Source organism: Gossypium hirsutum, chromosome D08, assembly GCF_007990345.1.
Source record: "Gossypium hirsutum isolate 1008001.06 chromosome D08, Gossypium_hirsutum_v2.1, whole genome shotgun sequence".
Lineage (NCBI taxonomy): Eukaryota > Viridiplantae > Streptophyta > Magnoliopsida > Malvales > Malvaceae > Gossypium > Gossypium hirsutum.
In genome coordinates this window covers 3,684,641-3,709,828 of record NC_053444.1, presented here as the reverse complement: position 1 = coordinate 3,709,828, position 25,188 = coordinate 3,684,641, and the positions used below count along the sequence as shown (strand labels likewise).

Here is a 25,188-nt window from a genome sequence, read left to right as displayed (position 1 = left end):
AGCGGCGTTTTTGTGTTTTTTATAAAAACGCCGCAAAAAATAAATCAATTTATTAAAAAAATAAAAAAATTTAGAATAGCAAAAAGGCGTCGTTTTGTTCAAAATGAAAAAAATTTGCGGCGTTTGTCATAAAAACGCCGCAAAAGATAAGAAATAGCTAAAAAACGCCGCAAAAAATAAATCAATTTATAAAAAAATAAAATAAAAAATTTTTAGCATAACAAAACGGTGTCATTTTGTTCAAAATGAAATAGCGGCGTTTTTATAAAAAACGCCGCAAAAAATAAATCAATTTATAAAGAAATAAAAAAAATTTAGAATAGCAAGACGGCGTCGTTTTGTTCAAAATGAAAAAAATTTGCGGCGTTTTTCATAAAAACGCCGCAAAAGATAAGCAATAGCGGCGTTTGCAAAAAATAAATCAATTTATTAAAAAAATAAAAAAAAATTTAGAATAGCAAAACGGCGACGTTTTGTTCAAAATGAAAAAAATTTGAGGCTTTTGTCATAAAAATGCCGCAAAAGATAAACAATAGCATAAAAAACGCCGCAAAAAATAAATCAATTTATAAAAAATAAAATAAAAAATTTTTAGCATAGCAAAACGGTGTCATTTTGTTCAAAATGCAATAGCGGCGTTTTTTTTATAAAAACGCCGCAAAAAATAAATCAATTTATAAAAAAATAAAAAAATTTTAGAATAGCAAGACGGCGTCGTTTTGTTCAAAATAAAAAAATTTGCGGCGTTTTTCATAAAAACGCCGGAAAAGATAAGCAATAGCGGCGTTTTTTAAAAACGCCGCAAAAAATAAATCAATTTATTAAAAAAATAAAAAAAATTTAGAATAGCAAAACGGCGTCGTTTTGTTCAAAATGAAAAAAAATTGCGGCGTTTGTCATAACAACGCCGCTAAAGGTAAGCAATAGCGGCGTTTTTATAAAAAAACGCCAGAAAAATAATTTCACTTTAAAAAAATGGAACCGTTTGGATAGATAATTATTAGTGGCGTTTTTTTTAAAAAAGCCGCAAAAGGTAGACATTACCGGCATTTTGATGAAAAACGCCACAAACATTTATTGCATTTAAAAAAATCGCGCCATTTACCCAAAATTTCCCCCCTGAAATAATCTTCCCATTTAAAAAATCGCACCATTTCCTCTCTCTGGTTTTTGCGCTTCCTTTCACCCTCAGAGGATGACACTGTCCATGTGCTTCTCTACCACCACGGCTGCTGATCCCATTCCCACTTCAGATCCGCATCCACCCCATTCATCCGACTCTCAATCACTCATGGTCGTTTCCTCCTACAAGTTTGCTGATTTCCCAGGCCATTCATCCGACCATGCTAATTTCCATTTTGACATTTTATTTGTTCATATTCCATGTAGTTTATATTTGCCATCTTGAAAACAACTCCAACGAAAATTTCAACAGTCTTTTTATATTTGTATTTTTTTTCAAACGCCATTTTTCAAATCTTTTCCTTTGAATTTCTGATCCCTTCAGAGTGCTGAAAAATATTTAGGTACTTCGGTAATTTTCACTTTCGCATTTTATTTTCTCCAATATTTGAATTTAGTTCCAATTTCGCATTCCATCAGGTGCTGGAAAAGATTACCCTTGTTTATCTTAAAATACAGGGTAGGGTTTGTTTTCTCTTTTTTGATTTTTTCCTCTTCCATAGTTGCTTACTCCAAATGGATGTTTCGCTTCGATAGCCAATAGTAGCAAATATGCTTTATTTAAGGTCAGTTTTTCCCCTATTATTTGTTTATTTTGATTTTATCTCTGGGTTTTCTGCTACGTAGCTTGTTTTGTGCTTCAATTACATTTTTTTTTGACTAAGTTGCATTCGTTAATATTATGCATCGTATACGTTGATTGCTAATTTTCTGTTGTTGTCATTTAATTACTACTTTATACTTTGCTCTGCTTCAGTTTTAATATTGGGTCTTTGAGATTTTCTTTTTGTGTTTTTTCAATAGTTTGTTGATAAATTAGTCCTTTTTTTTATCTTGTTGCATATAGGGATCTTTGGAGAAGGCATAGGAGGAAGGTTTTGGTTACAGCAGGTGTTTTAGGAACTGGCAAATGAAGAGGTTAGTTAATTCTTGGCTAACCCTTCTTGAATATTTGTTTTGATTCAGTCAATAGTGAAGGCATATCAAACATTATTAAGATGGTTCACATGGAATCAATGACCTTGAAAACTTTTATGTTACAATTTGTTTTCTTGTAAGGTGCATTAATTTTTAAGCAGCTAGCTTAAATAGTTAAATGATTTATAAAGGCATGTCCAGAATTTTTTATAGCCACTTGATGGATAATGTCAGTTCTCTTTTCCCAGGATGTAATTTTGGTTTTTGACTGCTAAAATTCTAACCTTGCAGATGGGCCATGGTTTTTGACTGCAGATGTAATTTATAAAGGCATGTTACCTCTTCTTTTTTCTTTATACAACTTCTCATGTTTGTATTTTGCTACCTGAATGTGTTGGTTGGTATGTTTTTGAACTGTTACGTGCATGATAGATCAATACAATTAGCGGTGGTGCCATTTTTTTTCTTACTTGAGTAGCTCCTACACAAAACTGATGCTATGTTGTGTCATTACTAAAATTAGATTAGAATATATGTGGCAAAATGATTTGATAAATGAGTTGGCCTTAAACTGGAAGAAGATAAAATAAAAGGAAAGGGGAACATGGAAATCGTCATGATTTGTTTTTGGCTATTTTAGCATGTAATAGACAGAGCTATATTTTTAGAATTTCTTTCTGGCCAAACTATTGCTCTCTTTCTGTAAGTGAAAAATTGGAAAAGGTTATATAGTTTAAAGATTAGTTATCCATGTGAGTCTGTATAAAAAAAATTATATATGTAAGTCAAATTTTAAGAGATTATGAAATCAGTAAAATATTTGGTGAAGAAAGGAAAATCGTAACAAATGTAACAAAATCATAGTTGATCCCAAGCTATTAAACTTTTATAAGTAGGCATCAACTCTTCACTGAGTTTCTCTTGAGTTGCATACTTAAACTCTCCCTTACAGAAGTTTTGGGTAACTCTTACTTTCTCCAAAAGGGTTTCCATTGAAAGAGTGGTGGGGTCCTACAAATGGAGGAGTTATCGGTTGGCCACCCTGTTGGGTAGCACAGACAAGGACCATCAATACACTCATTTTTGGATCACCTTTTCTTTTCTAGTGAGGTACACTAGTTTTATTATTATTATTATGATTCTGTTGTTACTAATTAGTTAAGAAATGAAGTTGAATTTAAGTTACTGTTAGTTCTATGCTGATGATAAATAATTTGTTTGTGGGATGATAAATGTGCAGTTTCTTATTTAGATTCTGTAGACTATTTTAAATAAAAACAGTTCTATGGTGATGATAAATAATTTGTTTGTGGGATGAACTTGCCTAGTGTCTTATAGGTTTAAATTAGTTATATAGTAAATTAGTATATGGAATCATCACTTGCTTTTTCAGGTAAAGGTAGATGCAAAGGCACTACCTTAAATTGAATAATGCATTTGATTTAGATGTTTATTGTTATTATTTTCTTTATTTTTATTATCGCTCACAGTCCATGTGTCTTAGAAAAAGTAGATTGTCCTTAATAGAAAGCTCATCTGTGAAGTTGGTTTGCGTGACCTCCCTTACTTTTAACAGATTGCAAAAAATTCTTGAGTAAGAAACCTTACATTGTGACTGTAGTGTACTTTGAGTAAGAAAAAGTAGATTGTCCTTAATAGAAAGCTCACCTGCATATAATTCTTGAGTAAGAAACCTTACATTGTGACTGTAGTGTACTTTGAGCTGTTTGAAACTTGTACATATTGCTTTACATGTTTGAAGGTATGTGGAGAATGGTTCACTTGCAAACATTATCAAGCCAAATAAATTTGGGCCTTTTTCTGAATCATTGGTGGCTGTTTATATTGCCCAGGTTTGTTTCTACTGCAATTTATTGCTTCATTTCCCTATTAAAGTATCATTTCGATATGCTAATTACTTGTTGAACAGGTTTTGGAAGGTTTGGTTTATCTACATGAATAGGGAGTTATCCATCGGGATATCAAGGGTGCAAATATTTTGACAACTAAAGAGGTAACCTACCAACCAGTTCTCTTTTGCTATAAATGATTTTTCCTATTAAAGTATCATTTCGATATAAATGATTTTTCCTTTTGCTAAAGACCTCCATCTATAATGTGTGAGCTACAGTTTCTTGTTGTTCTGGTTTAATGGATAATTGTTTGTTCCTCAAAATAAGATTGATGTGGTTTATTTTAAATTTTTTGTACATATTAATTTTTTGTACATATAAAGTAGGTTGAATATCTAGACTTTATTTTAAATTTTTTGTACATATTAATATTATTAAACAAAAGTTTTCACCTACACATATTACATATTTTATTTTGTTCATATTGCATATCTTATTTAATGTTGTGGCTCATTGTACTGTTTTGTGTTCTTCCTGGCAGTTTTTATTCGGGGTAGCTCATGTTATGAAGAAACCACTACTCATGCAAGCTTGTGAATTAGCATTTGCCGAATGTGATGTTACAAATGGAATGCAAGCCCCGTGGTTGGTGGAGATAGGTATCTGCAAGGCTTAGCACTTCTTCAAGTGGAGTGTTATTTAATGTTGCATTCCATGGTCGTTTATCTTAGTCAGAACTTGAATTTGGTGTTATTGAAACAGGGTTTTGTAGCTACCTTGTGTATTAGCTTCTTTAACCATGATTGTTAATTATTACGTGTTTTGTAGCTTCTTTTATATTTGGCCGAGTTAATATATATCATATGAGCTTGTAAGGTAGATTGTTCGTTTATTTAAACATAATATTTTAATTCTAAATTTAAATTCATTAATTTTTATATTTAGCTTTAAAGTTAAAATTTTAATAGAAAATTTAATTTAATTAATATTTTTTATCCTTAAAAGTATATAGTTTAATGTTTAAATTTCAAAAATAAAACATAATATAATATTTATCATAGAAATAAATATTATTTAATTAAAATATTATTTTAAAAGTCATGTTTTTAGTGGCGTTTGTGAAAAGGTGCCGCTAAAGTACGTGATTTATAGCTGCGTTTTTATTTAATCGCCGCTAAAGAACATGTTCTTTAGCGGCCTTTTTATTCAAGCGCCGCTAAAGAACATGATCTTTAGTGGTGTTTAATTTTAAAGGGCCGCTAAAGAACATGACCTTTAGCAGTGTTTTTATCTGTAAACGCAGCAAACGTTAGCGACGTTGTTGTTAGCGGCTTTTTTCGCAGCGCTTGGGGAAGCGCCGCAAACATCTTTAGTGGCGCTAAAAAGCGCCGCTAAATGCCTAAAAAAGCGCCGCTAAATACCTGTTCTGGTGTAGTGTTTTTATTGTTTGTATTGCTTAGGGTTTTGCCATCTTAGACTCTAAGAATGTGCATATTAGTGGCTTAACTTCTGTGGACAGTCGAAAATGACATATTTCAATTGAAAGATCTTCATCCGTTCATGCTTCTAAACTCAATATCAAAGCTCCAAAAGATAGCCCTAACACTGATGGCATTCGTATCCAACATTCCACCAATGTTACCATAGCCTCCTCAATCATTAAGACTGGTATATAAAAAATAAGTATTTATTTTCATAACAAAATATATATAGACAAGTATTGAGTTTAACAATTTTTTTTCTTTTAGGTGATGATTGTATAGCAATTGGAGATGGGCCCAAATATATTAACATTAATCAGATTTTTTGTGGTCCAGGTCATGGAATTAGGTATTTTTATTATTTTTATTAAAAAATTCACTTATTTGTTTGTTTTTATTTCTCACTCTTATAGAATTAGGTATTTTGATTTAAAATATTCTATTTGTTTTTACTTATTTAGTATTTATTTTTCACTTTTATATGAAGTATTGGAAGTCTTGATGAAAATGGAAGAAGGGAGACAGTTGAATATGTTACTGTAAGGAGAGCTAACTTTTGTACTACAGAGAATGGTCTTAGAATAAAGACATGGCAGGTAATTAAAATTTTCATTAAATGTATTTTATGATTTTTTTTACATTATATTTAACTAATTATCATGTTATGTGTACAGGGAGGACATGGATATGCAAGATATATAAGATTTGAACGTATATCGTTTAGTGAAGTAATTAGACCTATTATTATTGATCAATACACTTGTCCTCCCCATCAACATTGCAAGAATTATGTAAGTTTCATTTTAATCTCTTCATGAATTCAATTGAATATTCAATTTAACATATATATATTATAATGATATTTTTGCATTTTGTTTTTTAATTTTACAGAGTACAGCTGTGAAAATTAGCAATATCTTGTATAATGATTTAAGAGGGACATTAAACGGTGAAATTGCGGTGGAATTTTCATACAGTAGGTCAGTTCCATGCAAAAATATTCGCATAAAAGACATACAATTGAATTACGGAATAAATGGTAAAATATATGAAAGGCGCCCCAAATCTCATTGTTTGAGTGTTGTTCAAAGTTGGGATGAAGGAAATGTTTATCCAAATGTTCCTTGTTTAACAAAAAAAATTAAGTTATTAACTTTATTATTTTGGATGTAATAATTAGGTTTTTTTTTTGTTGGGACTAAGGAAATGATTATCCAAATGTCCCTTCATGTTGCATATATAAAATAAATAAATGCATCTTTTTTATATCAAAATTTTCTACAATAATCTTCTCTTACTTTATGATTAATTATTATTTTATTAAAATAATTAGAGATATAAATATTACAATATAAAAAGAAAGTAAAGTTAATATTTTCAATATTCTAAACAAAATATTACACTAAAAAAAGGTCTTTCACAACTAAATAGGTTTTAATATTAATTTTATTTTAGTTTTCTTTTCAATATTTTACTTTTTTATAAATACTTTTCACAAGTGAAAATGTTGTACCATCGCTTGATTCAGAAAAAAGAAATAAATTATGAAGTATAACTGAGAGATATATTTTAATATAGTTTATATATTCTAATTAAATTTTATAAATAATTAATATTTATTATTTAAAAATATTTTAAATTTATATTTCATATATTAAAATATTAATTGACAGATATAATATTTTTTTATATTCTTACTAAAATATAATAATATTAATTAATTTGAACATTATTTAAATATATATTTATTACTTGATAATAAAAATACTTTTTGACAGTAATACTAAACACTTACAATATGATTGGTTTGGGAATAGGAATGCATTCCCCAAATCGGTGGGCCCACCACCAAACATTAGTTTGGTTGGCTGTAATGGTAATACAGCCCGAATCCATTCAGGTTCTATTACTGGAAAACGCTGAATAGGCATTCCCTTCCTTCACCGCTAAATAGCCAATCCATTCCACGGGAGTATTTTTTTTTCCCTTTTCATTTTTTGCCCTCAGCTTCATCTTCTTCTTTCCTTTCCATCTCTGCGTTTCCCTTTTTTCCTTCTTATTTCCCTTTATCTTATTTCCCTTTTTTCCTTCATTACTGATGTTGAAATTCCGCTGGAAGAACCATAAAAAAGACATCAATATCAGCTTCAAGAATCAGAGGAGAGAAATTCAAGATTGCTCCTTTTTCTCTCTATAAATTAATTATTATTATCGAAAATGGCTATTTCCTCTGTTTATTTGTTAATCGACAATGAGCGATCAATCGGAGGAATTGCCTCTCATGGCTCCCCCACCGACCCCGACCCCAACGAGATCGACCTCGAGGCCGGTCCAGCCGATCAAATTCAGTGTCGAATTTTCCTCGAAACCGACGGTATGTTCTACTTTTAAACCCCATTTCCTCAAATTTAACTTCCTTTTTTTAAAGAAATTTTAAAAAATTGGTTTCATCGATTGTGCTATGAATCACGATCACTTTGCATATTTTAAGCCTTCCTCTCGAAAAAACTTTGGTCTGTTTTTGCTTCAAAATCCAACTATGTACATCACTCTAGTATAACGGGTTCAATTTTTTCGTTTGGCGACCGAACTGATTGGATTATTAAACAAAATTAGAGAAGATAAAAATAGCAATTTAATTATTTTCAATTCCCTTTTTTTATTTTAAATAATTCCTTCGTAGTAAATTTTTTTGGTCATCCTACACAATAATGTTTAATAATTATGAAAAAAAGTAAACTTAATTTTTGTTGCTAAGGGTGTTGTTTGAAGGAACTTGTGCTAATAACTAGTTCAATGTGCAATTGTTTTCCTCAGGTAGAGATTTTATTGCTCCTTGCAAGTGCAAAGGAACATCAAAATATGTACATCGGGAATGTTTAGATCATTGGCGAGCTGTAAAGGTATAAACATTGATACCCTTTTTCTTCATTTTTGAACAGTGAACTTGGAATTCTTTATACTTTACTTGTACTATGGTTTCACTGGCGTCTGTAGGAGTGCTTTTCTTTACAGGTAAATTGTTTGCACGTTTATACAACATTTACAACAATCAATAAAACTTAAACAAGAATTAACCTATGTTACCTTCTTGAAGGCTACCTTTACCTAACAGTAGATAGGACAAAGTTGATTAAGTGCTTTGGATATTTTTGGACAAGGTGCATTTGATTAGGTGCTTGCTTGGTGTGCCTAGGCATACTTTTTGTTAAGGTGTTAGGCATTAAAAGAAGCAGTTTGGTTGAAGCTCTCTTTAATTTAATTTGTTTTGAACTTTTCTTTTCACTAGATGTACCTTTAAGAGTGAGAAAGGGATAACATCTAACTTATTAGATGTACCTTATTAGATGTTGAGAATGCGCTTGCGAAGTTCACATGGGCTAAAGAAGTTCATAAGAAGATGGTTAAGCTGAAAGAGGAAGGCAAACCGATGCTAAAGAACTTTGCTGAGGTAGGTTCACCACTGGTTTTTTTCAGTTATGTTTTTGCTGATCATATGTTGAATGATTAAAATGTATGAGCTAGTGTATTTATGCTTATTGCTCAATTTGTCTGATCTTAAATTCTCTAAGTTAATGTATTTTTGTCTTTTGGCTGCTGCTCGGTGAATATGATGTTGAATGTAGGATGAGCTATTTGAAAGATAAGTAAGATATTTGTCTAAGAAGGTAGGGGAGTTAGTTATGCATATTATCTGAGTCAAAATGATGATTGTATATCTTGTTGTTCAAACTATAGTTTGAGTGTCTGATATATATGTTTGACACGGGTGTGTTATGTTCATTTTTTGTCCAATTTTTTAATGTATTTGGAGGATTTTTAGAGGATTATCTCCCTATATTCATTCTGGTCCCAGACTTGCATCAAACATGGATGCATAAAGGAAAAGAAAGAGTCGAACTAACATAGAGTTACAGATGTTTGGTCTGCTGATCTGCGTTATGCTTTTTTGGTTCAATGCCAGATTGCTTAAAAGACTGAGATGTCTGCCTTCATTCATCTTCAGTTGCTGAAATTTGCATTTGAGTTCGGATGAATGTTTCTCCCACAGTTTAAAACATCAATGACAAGTATTAGTTTATGCATCTCTCTCTTTCTCCATTGGAAATGTCATTCGTTTTATTTTTTTATCTTTTGTAGGTGCAAAAGCTAATGGGTTCAACACCATTGGATCTTGCCAAGTTTAATATGGTAAAGAGTGGAGAAATGAGCCGTAATGCTCCTTGTCCATGTGGTTCCAAGAAGAGATACAAAAGGTAATTTGGCACACTATTTCTCAGCGATCTGTGTTGCTATGAGTAGCTCATAACCTGGACGCAGTGCTTAAGAGATTTTATGTCCTCAACCACGGAATGTTTTTCCAGTGCCAGTGTTGTTCCCTTCAAGTAGCACAATTTGTTTATCTTCTTTCATAAGAAGTTTCGCTTTGTGAGCTAGTTTCGTTTTGATACTTATATGTTATTGGGGTCTACTTTAGTATCTAACTTTACAAATAGGTCTATTTTGACTATGAATTTATATTCCGTCCAAATTTAAAAATGTGAGACAATCTTAAAGTGTTATGTCAATAAAATTTTATATATTTCAAGTTCAAAGATTAAAATATATCTAATTGTCAAGTTCAATTATTAAAGTGTTATGTCAATAAAATTTTATATATTTCAAGTTCAAAGATTAAAATATATCTAATTGTCAAGTTCAATTATTAAAATGGACAAAAAATATACAAGTACTAAAATAAACTTAATTGTCAAGTTCAGGTCAAGAAGTACACTAAATCTTTGGGGTAAATTTTAAAATTATACATGAAATTTAATTTAGGGTATGTTTGTTAATATTTGAATATTATATTTATGCAAAATATGTAAATGTCAAGTTATTTATTACTTCTAATTTTTTTTGTAGAATAATTAAATTATTTGATTTACTAATGATGTTTTAGCACATTAAATTTGTATTGCGGTTTAAAAATAATAAATGAGATTAAATATTTTTTATATTATTATATATTATGATTTTAGTAAATTAATATAAGAATAATTATATTAAGAATTTTATTAAATTATATATTTTAATTACAATATATTTAATAATAATTATGTTAATTTATATTTTATAGTATCATATATTATGATTTGGGTAAATTCATATAAGAATATTAATTATTAAGAATTTTATTAAATTATATATTTTAATTATAATATATTTAATAATAAATATGTTAATTTATATTTTATAGTATCATATATTATGATTTCAGTAAATTCATATAAGAATATTAATTATTAAGAATTTTATTAAATTATATATTTTAATTACAATATATTTAATAATAAATATGTTAATTTATATTTTATAGTATCATATATTATGATTTGAGTAAATTCATATAAGAATATTGATTATTAAGAATTTTATTAAATTATATATTTTAATTAAAATATATTTAATAATAATTATGTTTAAATATGATTAAATTATTTATTATTGATAATAATAATCTTATTAAAATTTAAATAACAATAACAATAATCATTTACCAAAACAAATTTATGCTAAGGGTATTCTAGTCATTTTAGTTTTTTCCATTATGTTATTACACCTCTATTCCATTCAACCAAACACAAGAATACTATTACGCCTCTATTCCATTACATTCAACCAAACAATTGATTTGCTGTTACACCTCTAATCCATTACACCTCTATCCCATTACGTCTCTATTCCAATACAGCGAACCAAACGTGCTGTTAAATTTTAACTTTTCAAAAATATTTTTCATAGTATTTTTCAAAAACATTGCTAAATTAGCCCTTAAAAACATATTTTAAACATATTTGAACTATATAACTAGAATACAATATAGAACAAACATTATTATTGTTATTATTATTAGGCTTAATTCACAATTTAGCCTTTGAAGCATATTTTAAACTATATTTCATATAGAAAAATTTTTTGTCCTAACTTGGTACCTAAAGTATCAATTTCCTCTGTTTTTAGTCCATTTTGTAATGGGCGTTAAAAAATTCTATTAGGCAACTTTGGCCAATGAAACAGTGCCACATGATATGTTTTAGCCAATGAAAAAATGTCACATGACAATTATGTTTATTTAAAATAAATATATTAAATTTAGATTAAAAATAAAAAAATTATAATATTAAATATTTAAATATTTTAAAAAAACTTGTCTTTGGCCGATTGTTGACCGGTCGTTGAGCGAGAGTTGACCAAGGTTGAGCGACCACATGACACAATTAGAACAGTCCTTTTTTATTTTCTAGTATTATATATATTACATTGATTAAAAATGTAAAAAAAATCATATATAATATATATTTTTAAAAAGTTTAAAAACAATTTTTTATAAAATTCTAAATATATAATTCTAAATTTTAAAAATAAAAATAATATATAAAAAATATAAAATATTATTGCAAATTACTTGAAATTTAAATACCTTTTTAGAATTTTATAATTATATATTTCGGAATCTTATAAAAAAAAATTTTAAAACCTTTATTTAAAATTTCTTTTATAATTTTTACCAACATTTTACATTTTTTGTAATAATATTATTAATTTCAACTAATTTCTTTTCAATTATAATATTTTTTTGTAATTTTATTTTTATAAATTTATTTCTAGATTATATATATTTCTGATTTTTTATATATTTATTTCTATTTTTATATTTTTTAATGTGTATATACATTTAATAAAAGGAAATATTTAACATCTATCAAAAAAAGGGACTGAAAATATATAATGAAAGTATATTTTAGGTACCAAATTGAGAATTTGAATGTACTTTTAAGTACCAAATTGAAAAAAAAAGAGTCTAGGTAGGGGTATAGTTTTTATTATCAGTGCAGAGTGATTTCAAAATGTGAACCAAATTATCCACAAAGGAAAAGCAACAACATAGAATTAATGTGCTATTTTATTGGAATTTCATACAACAATGAGATCAGCATATTCATATAATTTCTGAAAAAGGCCAAAACTACAACAATTTCATTCCATGTTAAAAATTAAAAATATATATAATAATTATAAAAAAAGAAAAAGAAAAAAGAGATTGTTCAAGTGTTGTTTTGATACAGCATCTGCCAATTTCCCAGTGACCAAAAAATATCACCTTATATAAGATAAATGTGGAACAAACCATAATCTCAAAGCAAACAGAGATGTTATAAAGCAATTTTATAAAAATGATTCAGAGAGGATCATATCATCCTACCGTGATACCGCCGATTGGATTATCCGGCAGCTTTCTTCCCACCGGAATAGAAACTGGTATACCACTTCACGAATTTCTTCAATCCGGTCTGCAAATCGGTTGTAGGCTTATATCCGAGCTCCCTTTGAGCCAAACTAACATTGGCATGCGTAAATTGAACGTCCCCGTTCCGTGGTAACTTCATAATGTTCCTCTTCACCTTAACCTTCAAAAGTCTCTCCAAGATGCTCACGAGAGTGGAAACCGGCACGGGCGAAGTATTCCCTAAATTATACACTCTCAATTGAGCCGGACCTTTCTTCTTCCCACCGGTACCGGTACTCTTCTCAGCAGTATCCAATGCAGCTAAACAACCTTTCACAATGTCATCAATGTAGGTAAAATCCCGAGCTACCGTACCGTGGTTAGCAGCCTCGAATATCGGTATCGGTTTCCTTTTCAAAATATCCCTAGTGAAGAAGAAATACGCCATATCCGGCCTTCCCCACGGTCCGTAAACCGTGAAAAACCTCAAACCGGTTAATGACAATCCATATATATGATTATAAGTATGTGCAATCTCTTCACCAGCTTTCTTAGTAGCAGCATATAAACTAGCAGGTTGATCAGTTCTATCTTTTTCTGAAAATGGGACTTTATTATTGAGACCATAGACTGAACTTGATGAAGCCCATACAATTGCAGGTTGTGGATTAGCAGATTTGCATACTTCAAGTAAATTAACAAAACCGGCTATGTTACTATGCACATAAGAACCAGGGTTCTCCATTGCATACCTTACACCAGCTTGAGCAGCTAAATGCATAACATGGGTGAAGGCGACGACCTCAAAAAGCTTCATTAAAAGGGCTGAATCGTTGATGTCGCCTTCTACAATGAAAACCCCACTGCGTTCAAGGAGTTCTTGGCGAGCTCTTTTCAATGACGGGTCGTAATAATCGTTGAAATTGTCGAGCCCTAGGACGCCGTCGCCGCGTTTTTTCAAAGCGGATGAAACGTGGGTTCCAACGAAACCGGCCGCTCCGGTGACTAAAACGGAGAAACCGTTACGGGAACGGACTCGGGCGGAAGAACGGACCCGTTTTTCCCATGCGGGTCCGCCCCAATTGTAAGTACGGAGAGAACGGCGATATGGATCTTGAAGGAGGGGATTTGAAGATGGGGATCGAAAAAAGAAGATCAAAATCAAACAGAAGAAAACAATTGACCAAAAAGTGAGCTTCGCAAGTGAAGATTGCCAGTGCCACCTCATTCTACTGTGAATGAAAGGTGATTTTTCCATCTTGAATTTCCCCGGTGTTGATGGAATGTCGTCGAGATGAGACATAATTTCTTTTCTTACGAGCTTGAATTTAGGGTTTTTAAAGAAAATGGGTAGCAAAGATTAACGGCGGCGTGACGGCGGCGGAAAGGTATACTCTTTTTCTTGCTACTTCTTTTCCATATTCCGATGAAAAAAAGGAATTTTTTTAAAATCTCTTGAGCTTCAATGGCGATTTTCAAGATTTGATATTGCTTGGATTATTCATGGGATACCAATAAAGTGAAAATTCAACTGGTTTTAAAGAAATGGGGTTGTTTTGATTTGGTAAATAAACTCCATACGATGTTTTAAAATTTTCTTTTTTTTGTTTTTTTCGTTTTCTCAACTGAGAAAACGAAGGAAAGAAACAAAGAAAAAGAGAGAAAACAGTAAGAAAAATGGTGAAACCAAATTAGTTTTTTCTTCTTCTTCTTCTTTTTTCTATAATTTGATTCTTGTATTTTTGTTTTGGGGCCAATTTGTTTGGTTGGGGGAAAATTAGGGATTTTACTATTTATTTAAGGATTAATGATATTTTTGAATGGTAAACCCTTAAATTTGGGCTGTTATTCAGCTTGGGGATTAGTTGTTGATGGTCTGGAATGATTAAGATTTTCATATTTACTGTAAGAGGGTTTTTTCCCCTTAAAATAAAGGGTAAATATAAAAAATAGTCACTTTTGTTTGTCTCCGATTATATTTTAATCACTTTCGTTATCGTTTTGTTACGAAGTAATCACTCTACCGTTAAACTTCATTACCTCCTTAACGACAGTCCTACGTGGCAGTCCAAATGTGTTTTAAATGCTAATTTGGATGTTCTACATGGCAGTCTAAATTAAATTTATTTAATTAAAAATCTATTTTCATCCCAACAACTGGGCATCCAAGTTGACATTTAAAACCCATTTGGACTGCCACGTAAGATTGTCATTAGGGAGATAATAGAGTTTAACGGTAGAGTTATCCCTTCATAACAAAACGATAACGTAAGTAACTAAAACGTAACATTTCAAACATAAGTGACTAAAATGTAATTTGAGGCAAATCAAAATGACTATTTTTATAGTTTACCCTAAAATAAATGAAAAAAAAATCCTCTTGCCTTCCCTTTTTGTTTTCCTTTAAATATATATATATTGTATTTTTATGTTTTTTCTTATGAAAAGTAATAATAATTTGATTAACAAAAAAAATAATTTACTAATTAGCTAAATTAATGCTTTTTTGGAAGGGAATATAATTGAGGCTTTGAATCTATCTATCTTTTTTAGACAATCCTAAATTTTTGTTTAAATGTACTTTTCGAACTTAATATATTTGTATACCTCCGAATCTTCAAAATTTGAATCATAATTTGGTTTTTAGTAATATTTATTTTTCCTTTCCTTTTACAAAATTTAGGTGAGAATAGGGGGGCCACTTTTCGATTAAAACCCAAAAAACTTATTAAATCATTCCAATTGGATTTTTTTTTTTGCTATGAGTGCTTTTTTTTAATTATTTCGGTTAGTTATCGATTTTTTAGTTTTTAAATTGACTCGACCGAAAAAATTAATTTAATTTAATATTTTTTAAATTATTTAAAATATATTTAAAATTTATAAAATAAATATAAGTTATTTAAGTCTAATGTCTAAAGTTGGTTATCTGACCAAACCAACCAACTAACTTAGGGTGAGTTTGGATGGGCGATGTGTTTACCTGCAGTTAATGTAAAAATAACGGTGGCGGTGAGATTAGATACTGTAGCAATACTGTAATGTGAGACAAAAAAGTAAACTAAACGCACCGCACCGCACCCAATCGCTCATCCAAACCCACCCTTAAAGTTGATTCGATTATATCGATTTTTGAGCTTTAATTCGGTTGGGTCAATTTTTGTAGATTATGATCGGTTAAATGAATTTAATAAAAAATGATTGAAAAAATCGCATGCTCTCCTCTAGGTAAAAGATAGAAAGTAACATTTATATTTAATATTTGACTTAATATAATATTTGGTATCAAACTTTTTTTTGTCCAATTTAGTACCTACGTTTGCTGATTTTACCTAATTTATCACCTTTTTTTTTGTTCAATTTGGTGCCTAAACTTGTCAAATGTATATAAATGTACCCCAAAATACTAACAATGTTATTCTTTTATGAGGTAGAAAAAATAATCAGTGTATGACCAATGATAAATGACATGAAATTTCTTTCTAAATTTCAAATGCTCGTTTACTTTTAGTCTAATTTATTTTAGTTTTTTAATATAACATAAATATTTTATTTCGAATTTTTAAAATTCTTGTTTTATTCTTCAATATCCCTTTGTTAAGTAAATTTTGAGCATGTTGTCTACCGAAACAAAGGAAACTTCAAATAAATATTATCATTCCTACCATTAAATTTCATGTCACATGCAACATGTTTGTTCATACATTAGATATATTTGACCCCTTATAAAATAAACTAATGTTATTAGTATTTTGAGGTAATTTGTATAACATTTAAAAAATTTAAATATCAAATTGAAAAAGAAATTAGATATTAAATTGAGAAAAATACCAAATTTAAATACTAAATTAAAAAAATTGAAGTACTAAATTAGGAAAAAAGAAAATTAAGCCTTAATATTTTGTTGAACTGGTTTTACTTTTCTGACTTGACGTGATAAAAATACTTTAACATGGTCTAAATTATTATTTAAGATATATAAATATTATTATAAAAATAATAATGGGTTTACAATAATAATTCTTATTAACCAAATATTAATATTTTTTGAAATAAATAATGAAGCAAGAAAAGTAATAAGAAATATAAGAGTAAAAGAAGAGTACGTATTTTTATTTATCAATAAAGATGTGTAAAGTACTTTTCCAAAGTCTATATTTATAGGCACAAGAAATATAAATGAAATAAAAATCAACTTCTCATGAATATTAGATTTCTAAAGTACATCAAATTTATCTTGATCATTGGTAGATAATGTGTTTCGTTAAAACCTTACTAAGACAAAAACCCTGTGAGAAAAAATTTCTTAGTGAAAAAGTACAAATATTTACAATACACATAACATGTTGTCTCATTAAAACCATTATTAGGAAAACCCAGTGAGACAAAACATTGGTTAAGAGGAAAATAGTATAACATGTATTTACTATCCCTTATAAAAACATCACATAATATCTAAAATTCTACGTATTCAATCTTGAATATCAGCTTCTCAAATAATCAATTGAACGCATTTGTTAATCATTTAATCACCATTCATTTTAAAGTCATGGTGAGGAACAATTTTGGGAAAATATAATTTGATCTCTTCAATAATTTCAACAATAATCATAATAAACATTGATCATGCTACTTCTATAAAATACAAATAGGTATTTTAGATCATTTTATAATCATTCTTCAACTACTATTCACTGAGTTAAATTTATCACATATGTTCAAATCATTTTAATTCCTATTAATTTTACTCAAATGTATTGAATAATTTCTTGAGAATTTCTATATGCTTTTAGCATTCTAAATTCTTCAAATATTTCAATATAAACTTCCATTATATAGCTATTCATACAAAGATTAGAGGTAATCATGGGCCGGGCCGAGCTGGGTTCGGACCGGGCCCAGACAAGATTTTAGGCCCGTTTTCTAGGCATAGGCTCGACCCGGCCCAAAATATGGGCCTAAAAATTTGTCCAAGCCCGGCCTGAAAGAAAATTGCTAAGCCCGAGCCCGGCTGACCCATATTAAATTTTACAACACCAAAATAGCATATTTTAAAAAGAAAATAGCATATTAAATTTTAAAAAGTATATTTGATTAAAAATATATATATTTAATATATAATTCGGGTAGGGCCGGGCTGGGCCCTGGCCAAAAAAGTTTTACCCAAGGCCCGGCCTGGCTCTTTTTCTAAATGGGCCTCGTTTTTTGCCCAAACCCATATTTCGGGCCTACATTTTTACCCGAACCCTCCCATTTTTTAAGCGGGCCGGGCCGGGCCAGGTCGGGTAGCCCAACCCATGATCACCTCTAATGAAGATTATAACAATAATCATAAGGCACATGCCAAATATTTCATAAACTGTCAGAGCTAATAATATATCTAAAGGTTATTGTATAACTACAAAAAAAATTGTATTTTTCATAATCAATACTAGGACTTAGTAAAAATTTTCATTTTTCTTATTTTGTTTTCGCAAAACTTACTCATTTGTACTCCTCTGGCTTTATACCATTAGATGTTTGGACTACTGATCTGCAAACTTCGCGAATTAGATTCTACTTGAATTGTGTCTTTCTATTTCGGCCAATCTATTCCATGTCTATTTTTCTTGACAATTTTATTCAGTATCATTGTTTTCTTTCATTATCTCAATATTATTATTTCATGTAAAATTGTTGTCGAAAACTTTTCTATTTTAGGGTGTTGGATCTGGTACCTTAAGTGCCATTTGGTTGAAAGCTAGGAATGTCTAGAATCCATCTCGCACTAAGTACAAATATTTTTCATGTAAAAAGTTTATTACTATAAATATCATAAATCGGCTCGGTTTTCATAATTTTATTTTTTTCATTGTGAAAAAAATTGTTTTCTAAACCAGATTTTTTCACCACTGGGTTCCATATTTCCTTGTATTGACATAACTTACTAAGGTCTCTTTATTTTCATCATTTCCATATTAAGTACCTAAATCTATTCCAGAGTTTTAATAATTAGTTATGCCTTGAGTCTTTTCAGGAGGACATGCCTTTACTATATGATCATCTTGATTTATTATTTTCTTTTATGAGAACTTTTATATTTGGAACCAATCTATCTATCATTCATTGGGTATGTATTAATTTCAACAATTAGTATCACAATCCACAAAAAGGATGTAATTCATATTTAATGTTTAGGCGTATGATAGGTACCCAACCAATGGCCTTTCATACAACATCGATAACATAAGTTATCTTCACTCCTTAAAGGGTTTTCTTGTTCATCTCTTATTTATCTTCATTTTTTCACTTCTGGTGCTAGAATAATTATTATGACCATCTATTTGACGATTATTATGTAGCCACTTACTACATCCATGTTAAAGATTATGTCTTTATGTATTGCTACATTCATTTCAGGGAATGGAGCAAATTTAATATGACGAGCTTTATGGCTTTTCATTTAATAACTCGTTATTTTATTCAACCACAAGTAAAACATGATATTAATTCAAAATTTCTTAAAACCTTTTTCACGATATTGCTACTGCAGGAGCACATTTGAAGCATGAAAAGTTTAATAAGTTTTCTCTAACAAGTTCTCATCAATAATATTTTCTTATATAATTTTAATTGAGAATTTATCATAAATATTGCAGAGTTATACTCATTCACAGTTTTAAAATATTACAACTTCAGGTACATCCTATTATAACGAGCTTTTGATAAAATTGGCATATTCCGATGGTCATTTCTTTCTCTTAAATTATTCCACAATTCAAGTAGATCTTCACAGTCAAATATTCAAATTTCAACCCTTCATGGGGTTGATGACAAAGGAATACAATAGAGATAATCACAACTAATTTAAGAGTCAATCAAGTCTTTAAGCATAAGTTTCATGCATTCAACAATTGAATGTCTCTATCCTTTTTAAAATCAAAACCGGTAGATATTCATAGTAAGAGTGGTTCATATCAAATATAATTTTTCCTCATTCACAATCTTAATATGAAATCAACCATAGTGAATATCTTTTAAAACTTAATAATTTCCCTCCCTTAAAGAATATTAACAAAAACAAAATATTTGAGCATATGACAAGTATGTGACTAATGATATTTTATATCCCATTCATAATATAAGTTATATCTACCCTTTGAAGGGTTATATTGAGAACTTTTATTGTTCTCTTATTTATTACTATGTTTCCACTTCTATTGGTTATCATTATGTCATTTATCATGCCCATGATTATATATCTTTGATTCGTTTTTTATGTTTGCATTCGCTTAGAGAATGCAACAATACAATCCTAGTAGAACAAACTTTTAAACGTCCCAATAAATTCTTTAAAATAAAAAAAACCAATAAGATCAACCAAAGAGGATTTTATTAATTAATAAAGCACACGAATAATCACTTAATAATTTCAATATATACCAAATCCGGTCATAATTCAAATATCAAAGAAATTAAATATCTCATGAAAAACTCTAGGTATAAGAAAGAGAATATCCTACACAAATAAGTTCTCAATATATACATACACCACACAAATACCAAATATATCTACCCGTTATCTCTTTTACACAAAAATAATAACCTAGAGAGGTAGAAAATCAAATACTATTAGAATATGAAATTTATGTCAAATAAAAATTAGAAATAAGCATACTACAATTAAAAAAAAAAAAGTTGAGATGTAAAAGCTTCTTACCAAATTTAAACTTAACTTGAGCTTGTACAACGATAAATCAAAGATCGATAATAAGAACCAAGATTCATTCTAAAATCAACATCCTTGACAACATAGGACTAAAACAAGTTAATCACGTAATTGAAAATAATAATCTCAATGTCAAACATTAAATAAAAACCATTTTTACCGATTAAGTTTTAATTCGATTGGCATTGTTATCAATGCAGGAAGACGCGAGTTCGAGTACGTTGAAACGTATGTTTTAAAAATATTTGGACAACTTTTTGCCTGACTATTTTGGCTTTCCCTTCTTCTCCGCGGCGACAATCGGTCCTTAAGATTTTGGATTGCCAAGCTCAAATCCTTTTGGCGACATCTTATTTTGTTTTTCTTGCCTCCAAATGACTGAATTTGAATGGCTTTTATAGTTTGGTTTGTATATAATATAGAAATAGTTTAAGTAGCTGAGTGGAGAGTGACTTGGCTTAACTTCAAAGGGTTGTGGGTTCAAAAAGGGACGGAGTGTATTTAAAGAATAGTGAAAAAGAAAAAGAGTATCGTGCGAATAATTATTATGCTTTTCAAAAAGAGGACCAAATTAAGATTTTATGAATTTTAAAAGATCTAAACCAATAATTTTCCATTTAAGATGTCAAGCCTCGTCCCTGCCTCCCTTCGCCCCTGCTTATAAACTAGGACACGTGAAAGATGTGTTCTTTTTTTACATGATGTTCAAACATTAGAGAAAAAAAAGAGAAACATTCACATCTCGTACAAGGATCCGACACTCAGGAATATCATCATCCCCATCGTCATGACAGGACATGTCTAAAGATACGTTAAACACGGATGTCTCTCACATGAATACCATATTCTTATACTCGTGTCTAAAGATACGTTAAAACAAAACGAGTCAGAGCAATATGGGTCAAGAGGCCCAAAGGAATCCAACAATGAGATGAAGACAAAAAGATCCAAAAATGACCTGCTAACCGAGGTGAGAACAATGAAGAGTTCATTCGTGTAGTCGCGAATTGCAACTGAATTACATGCACAATATGAAACCCATGGTTCCACACCGATTATTACAAGAAAATGAAACAAAATACCAGAAAATGTAGAGTAGATATCATGCTTGTATTTATACTATGCATGTTCCATATCTTAGCAAGCTAATAAACTAGAACTACATAACAAACATCAATTATCGCGGAATTGAAGTTCAAGCACATCTCTTTTACATAACTAGCTATTCAAGTACACGGTCCAAGCAAAATGCATTGAAAGAAAAGCAAATAAAATGCATGGATCACTAGGCACCAGGTTCAAATTAATTCAAGAAAAAGCTATGGAAGTATCTCTATAACCAACCAATAGATATGATCTAAGAAGGTTGGGTCATCCATGCCAACGTAAAGCCATTAAAGAACTCGACCGCATTTAAGTAGCAAATGCAAGTTTGCTTTAATCAAAGACACAACTTGAAGTGGAATAATACAAAGTTCCTAGCAGTATAAGCAACAATTATGTAGATACACATTTGGTGTAGTATATTTTCTAGTGTCAACATACAGTCATTTCTACATGGACTCACACGCGAATCGTAAAAAAGAAGGAAATTCACAACCTGGAGATGTGTTTAAGTATCAGAAGATAGCTAAAGAAGCTGTTGTATCGCAGTCACTCCCTTGAGCTCAGTGCAAAGTCCAGCAGCAGAGTTAGTATACAGTAAGTGTTTACACAGTAGAGACTTTCTTGAGGATCAAGACAGCCACTAAAACGGGAACTTCGATCTGGGGTCATCATGACAAAACAGTTTATCTACAATCCTGGACCTTCAAGGGTTGCACCCAAAGATTCGAACTGAAAACCTTTGCTCCAAAGACTGATTATTAACTTAGTTCTCTACATGGTGCAATATTTGAGCAACTAGTCTTCACATTTTGACCCACCTAGATAGACCTGTGACTGAATCACAGTCCTTCCAATTTTGAACCCTGGAACCACTGTGAACCCCACTTTCACCTTGGTTTTGCCGGGGAAGTTATATCTCTTGGTGACATCTTCCATGTATACCATCGAAAAATCGAGTCCTCTTTCAACTTGATATATCTCCACCACGGGTTCAAATGAAAAGGCCAGCTTGTGAAGTGTCCATATGGAACTAGCCATGCAAACAAATGACTCATAGAATACGCTCAACGAGCGCCATGAATTCAACACGGCTTCATTTCGGTCCAAATTGCTGAAAATCGATGACTCCATGGTGGGATGAATTAGGTCTTGATACTTCTTCTCACAAAATCTTGAGAATTCACAGCTTTGGTTCTTACTTAGTAACTCCATGGGGTTGCTCGATATGTGTTCGAGTAGTTGCTTCAGTGAACAAGTACCCTTATTCCCATTACATAAAGCTTCATTTTCGATCAAACTGAAACCTTCAGAATCGAAACGACGAAACATCCCCAAACAAACATAAGATAGAAAAGCAAATCTAGTGTGCCCTTTCTTAGCATAATCAATATCAGGATAAATCGAATTGGCAACCAAATCAAGATCCCACCCAGCTTTTATCATCAAACCAATCAAAATCTTACTGAACTTATGAGTTGCTCTGCAAGCATCATGCAAAACGGAATGAAATACCCTAACGGTTAAAAGAACATCACAAGCTGAATTGAGGTTACCAGATAATTTCTTGGACAACTTGGTGTTACCCCAATGAATCTCAGCTAATTTCTTCCTCAAAACCGAGACTTCATTGTCTTTTTCATCAATTTCTTCTTGCAAGCGGTTCGAAACCGTTTCCAAACCCCTCAACTTGCTTTGATTTTCTTGCACTTGAGCTTCCAAGCAAGACCCGAGAGATGACGCGACTTGGGAACTCGGATTCCTCCGCAATTCCATGTAAAAACGCTTCAAATCGGACAATCTTTGGAGATGAGAAACCAAAGCTCTATCAGCTGCTTTCACGCTTTCCTCCACGAAGGGCACTTGCGAGGTTTGTAACTGAAGATAGGAAGCTTCAAAGGAAGAAACAGCAGCAAAAACGGAAGAAACCAAGCATTCAGCGATCTGGGTGTCGATGGTTCCACGGTGGGAAACGTTGTTCATCGAGGAAGAAGAAGAATTGGGCGGTGGGTCAGGCTTGATGACGACGACTTTTTGGTCGGTGATGAAGTCTTCAGCGGAGTCGAGGAGGGAGAATCCATCGGAGTCTGAAAGGTGGCTGCCGTTGTTGTGATTGTCTTCATCGGCGAAGAACTCGAAAGTTTTGGTCTTGAAAGCCAAAGCGAATTTTTGAAACATTTCAGAGATTTGAGGGTGTTTAATGGGTGTTATTGGAGCTTCATAGCCATTCATTTCTGTAATACAAATGGCAATGAAAAAAATGAAGAAAATAAAGGAAAAGGTCTCTTTTTTTAACTTAGTTTTTTCCCTTTGCTTTGGCTATCTCTGCCTCTGGTTTTGTTGATGGAAAGGGGGCAAGTGCTTCTTTGCTTTTGGATTTTGTTCTTTGGATGCCTTCAAAGTAAGGTATGTATTAACTCCAAGCTCTATATTTTCACAATCCTACCGCTACTTCACTTCATCAAGTCACAAGTTTTATCGCTTCAATCCAAACTGTTTTGTTGAATTTAATTAAAAAAAAATTTAAAAAATTTTTTAAAATCTAAAAGTAAAAAAATCAGTTTTAACTGAAATTTTCTTTATCCAGGTCAATGAGTCTGAAAAATATTATTAGAGGCCGAAATTAAATTGTAATTTTAATAGTTAATATCTTTATATTTTTTAAATGGTTAAATTAGTTTTTTTATCATTTTTAAAGGTGTCAAAGTATAATTTTATCTAAGGGGTCGGACCCTTGCCAACTCCCCTAAATATGAGTCCAAATCAATATCTCAATCCAATCAATTTGACCGGTTAATTCTATTCAAACAATATTAACAAAATTCGAAAATCCAATTCAATTAATAAGATATTAACTCATGAAATTTGAAGTTTCACCCTCTAAGATTTCAACATGCATATTTCCTTGTACTTAATGATTTTCGATTTTTGATATCCATTCTAAAATAAAATGTTTAAAACTAATTAAATTTTCACAAAAAAAACTAATTAAATTTTAAAATAAACCAAGAAAATTCTCTTTTAAAAAAATTAAATCATATGGAAATAAATTAATTAGTGGAAATAAAAAAATTAAATTTTTGTTAGTTTTTCTTTATTATGTATTATTTTTTATTTTTTTTGTTCTTAATGTTGTGTTAGCCCCTAATTTTGCGGACTTTTGGGTAACGGTAATATGTGGCAAGGCTACAATGACAGCCGAATATAATCCTTTTATGTGACAGAACGATCTGGTTTCTTGATTTGTCCGACTTTTTCCTCGTCTTTACCTTCTCAAATATATTTCTCTTTTTTGCCTTTTGATATATTGTGGGTGTATAATAATTTAGTATTAATTATCAAATTTTAGAGGTTAAAATATGTTTTAAGTTTTTGTATTTTTGGTACATTTAAATTTTAGTTTTTCATATTTTAAAAATTTTAATTCATTTAATGTTGAGATTTAAAAATGTAAGTTCAATTATTAACACCATAAATTTCTTTTATTAAAATCAAGTTTATTACAAAGTCATTTTTTAATTATATAATTACTAAGTGAAATTTTTTTCAACTTTAAAATGTCATCCAACAAATTTAATAAAAAAATTAAAAATATAAATAATTAAACTTAAAATTTAAAATTTAAACAATAAAAAAATTAAATTCATAAAAATACATAAATTAAATTTCAAA

At 30.3% G+C, this 25,188-nt stretch overlaps 3 protein-coding genes and 2 long non-coding RNA genes across 8 annotated transcripts; 3 read left to right on the top strand and 2 right to left on the bottom strand.

The window, feature by feature from the left end:
* The first annotated feature begins 1,056 nt into the window (after window positions 1-1,056).
* LOC107944554 (uncharacterized) lies at window positions 1,057-4,790 on the top strand. 2 transcript variants are annotated; one of them, XR_001696238.2, is made up of 7 exons: window positions 1,057-1,526; window positions 1,686-1,748; window positions 2,030-2,100; window positions 2,392-3,210; window positions 3,863-3,953; window positions 4,031-4,114; window positions 4,495-4,790. It is a non-coding gene; the product is annotated as an uncharacterized lncRNA (long non-coding RNA). The 2 variants fall into 2 exon arrangements; XR_001696237.2 differs by having other exon boundaries at window positions 1,064-1,748.
* Window positions 4,791-5,179: 389 nt separating this feature from the next.
* On the top strand, window positions 5,180-6,483 carry LOC121220207 (uncharacterized). The gene is made up of 5 exons (XR_005917381.1): window positions 5,180-5,621; window positions 5,702-5,783; window positions 5,922-6,030; window positions 6,109-6,225; window positions 6,326-6,483. It is a non-coding gene; the product is annotated as an uncharacterized lncRNA (long non-coding RNA).
* Window positions 6,484-7,304: 821 nt separating this feature from the next.
* LOC107944553 (uncharacterized) lies at window positions 7,305-10,039 on the top strand. 3 transcript variants are annotated; one of them, XM_016878368.2, is made up of 4 exons: window positions 7,305-7,808; window positions 8,252-8,337; window positions 8,782-8,885; window positions 9,575-10,039. In XM_016878368.2, the coding sequence occupies exons 2-4, from the start codon at window positions 8,310-8,312 to the stop codon at window positions 9,692-9,694; spliced, it is 252 nt and encodes an 83-aa protein (XP_016733857.1). In that variant the 5' UTR covers window positions 7,305-7,808; window positions 8,252-8,309; the 3' UTR covers window positions 9,695-10,039. The 3 variants fall into 3 exon arrangements, 2 of the variants coding, with proteins under 2 accessions (XP_016733857.1, XP_016733856.1); XR_001696236.2 differs by having other exon boundaries at window positions 7,323-7,808; window positions 8,724-8,885; XM_016878367.2 differs by lacking the exon at window positions 8,782-8,885 and having other exon boundaries at window positions 7,328-7,808.
* Window positions 10,040-12,435: 2,396 nt separating this feature from the next.
* On the bottom strand, window positions 12,436-14,440 carry LOC107922656 (UDP-glucuronate 4-epimerase 3-like). The gene has a single exon (NM_001327207.2). The coding sequence runs from the start codon at window positions 14,005-14,007 to the stop codon at window positions 12,700-12,702; it is 1,308 nt and encodes a 435-aa protein (NP_001314136.1). The 5' UTR covers window positions 14,008-14,440; the 3' UTR covers window positions 12,436-12,699.
* Window positions 14,441-21,830: 7,390 nt separating this feature from the next.
* LOC107922403 (protein GRAVITROPIC IN THE LIGHT 1) lies at window positions 21,831-23,962 on the bottom strand. Its single transcript, XM_016852423.2, has one exon. The coding sequence runs from the start codon at window positions 23,746-23,748 to the stop codon at window positions 22,315-22,317; it is 1,434 nt and encodes a 477-aa protein (XP_016707912.2). The 5' UTR covers window positions 23,749-23,962; the 3' UTR covers window positions 21,831-22,314.
* Between the last annotated feature and the right edge of the window lie 1,226 nt (window positions 23,963-25,188).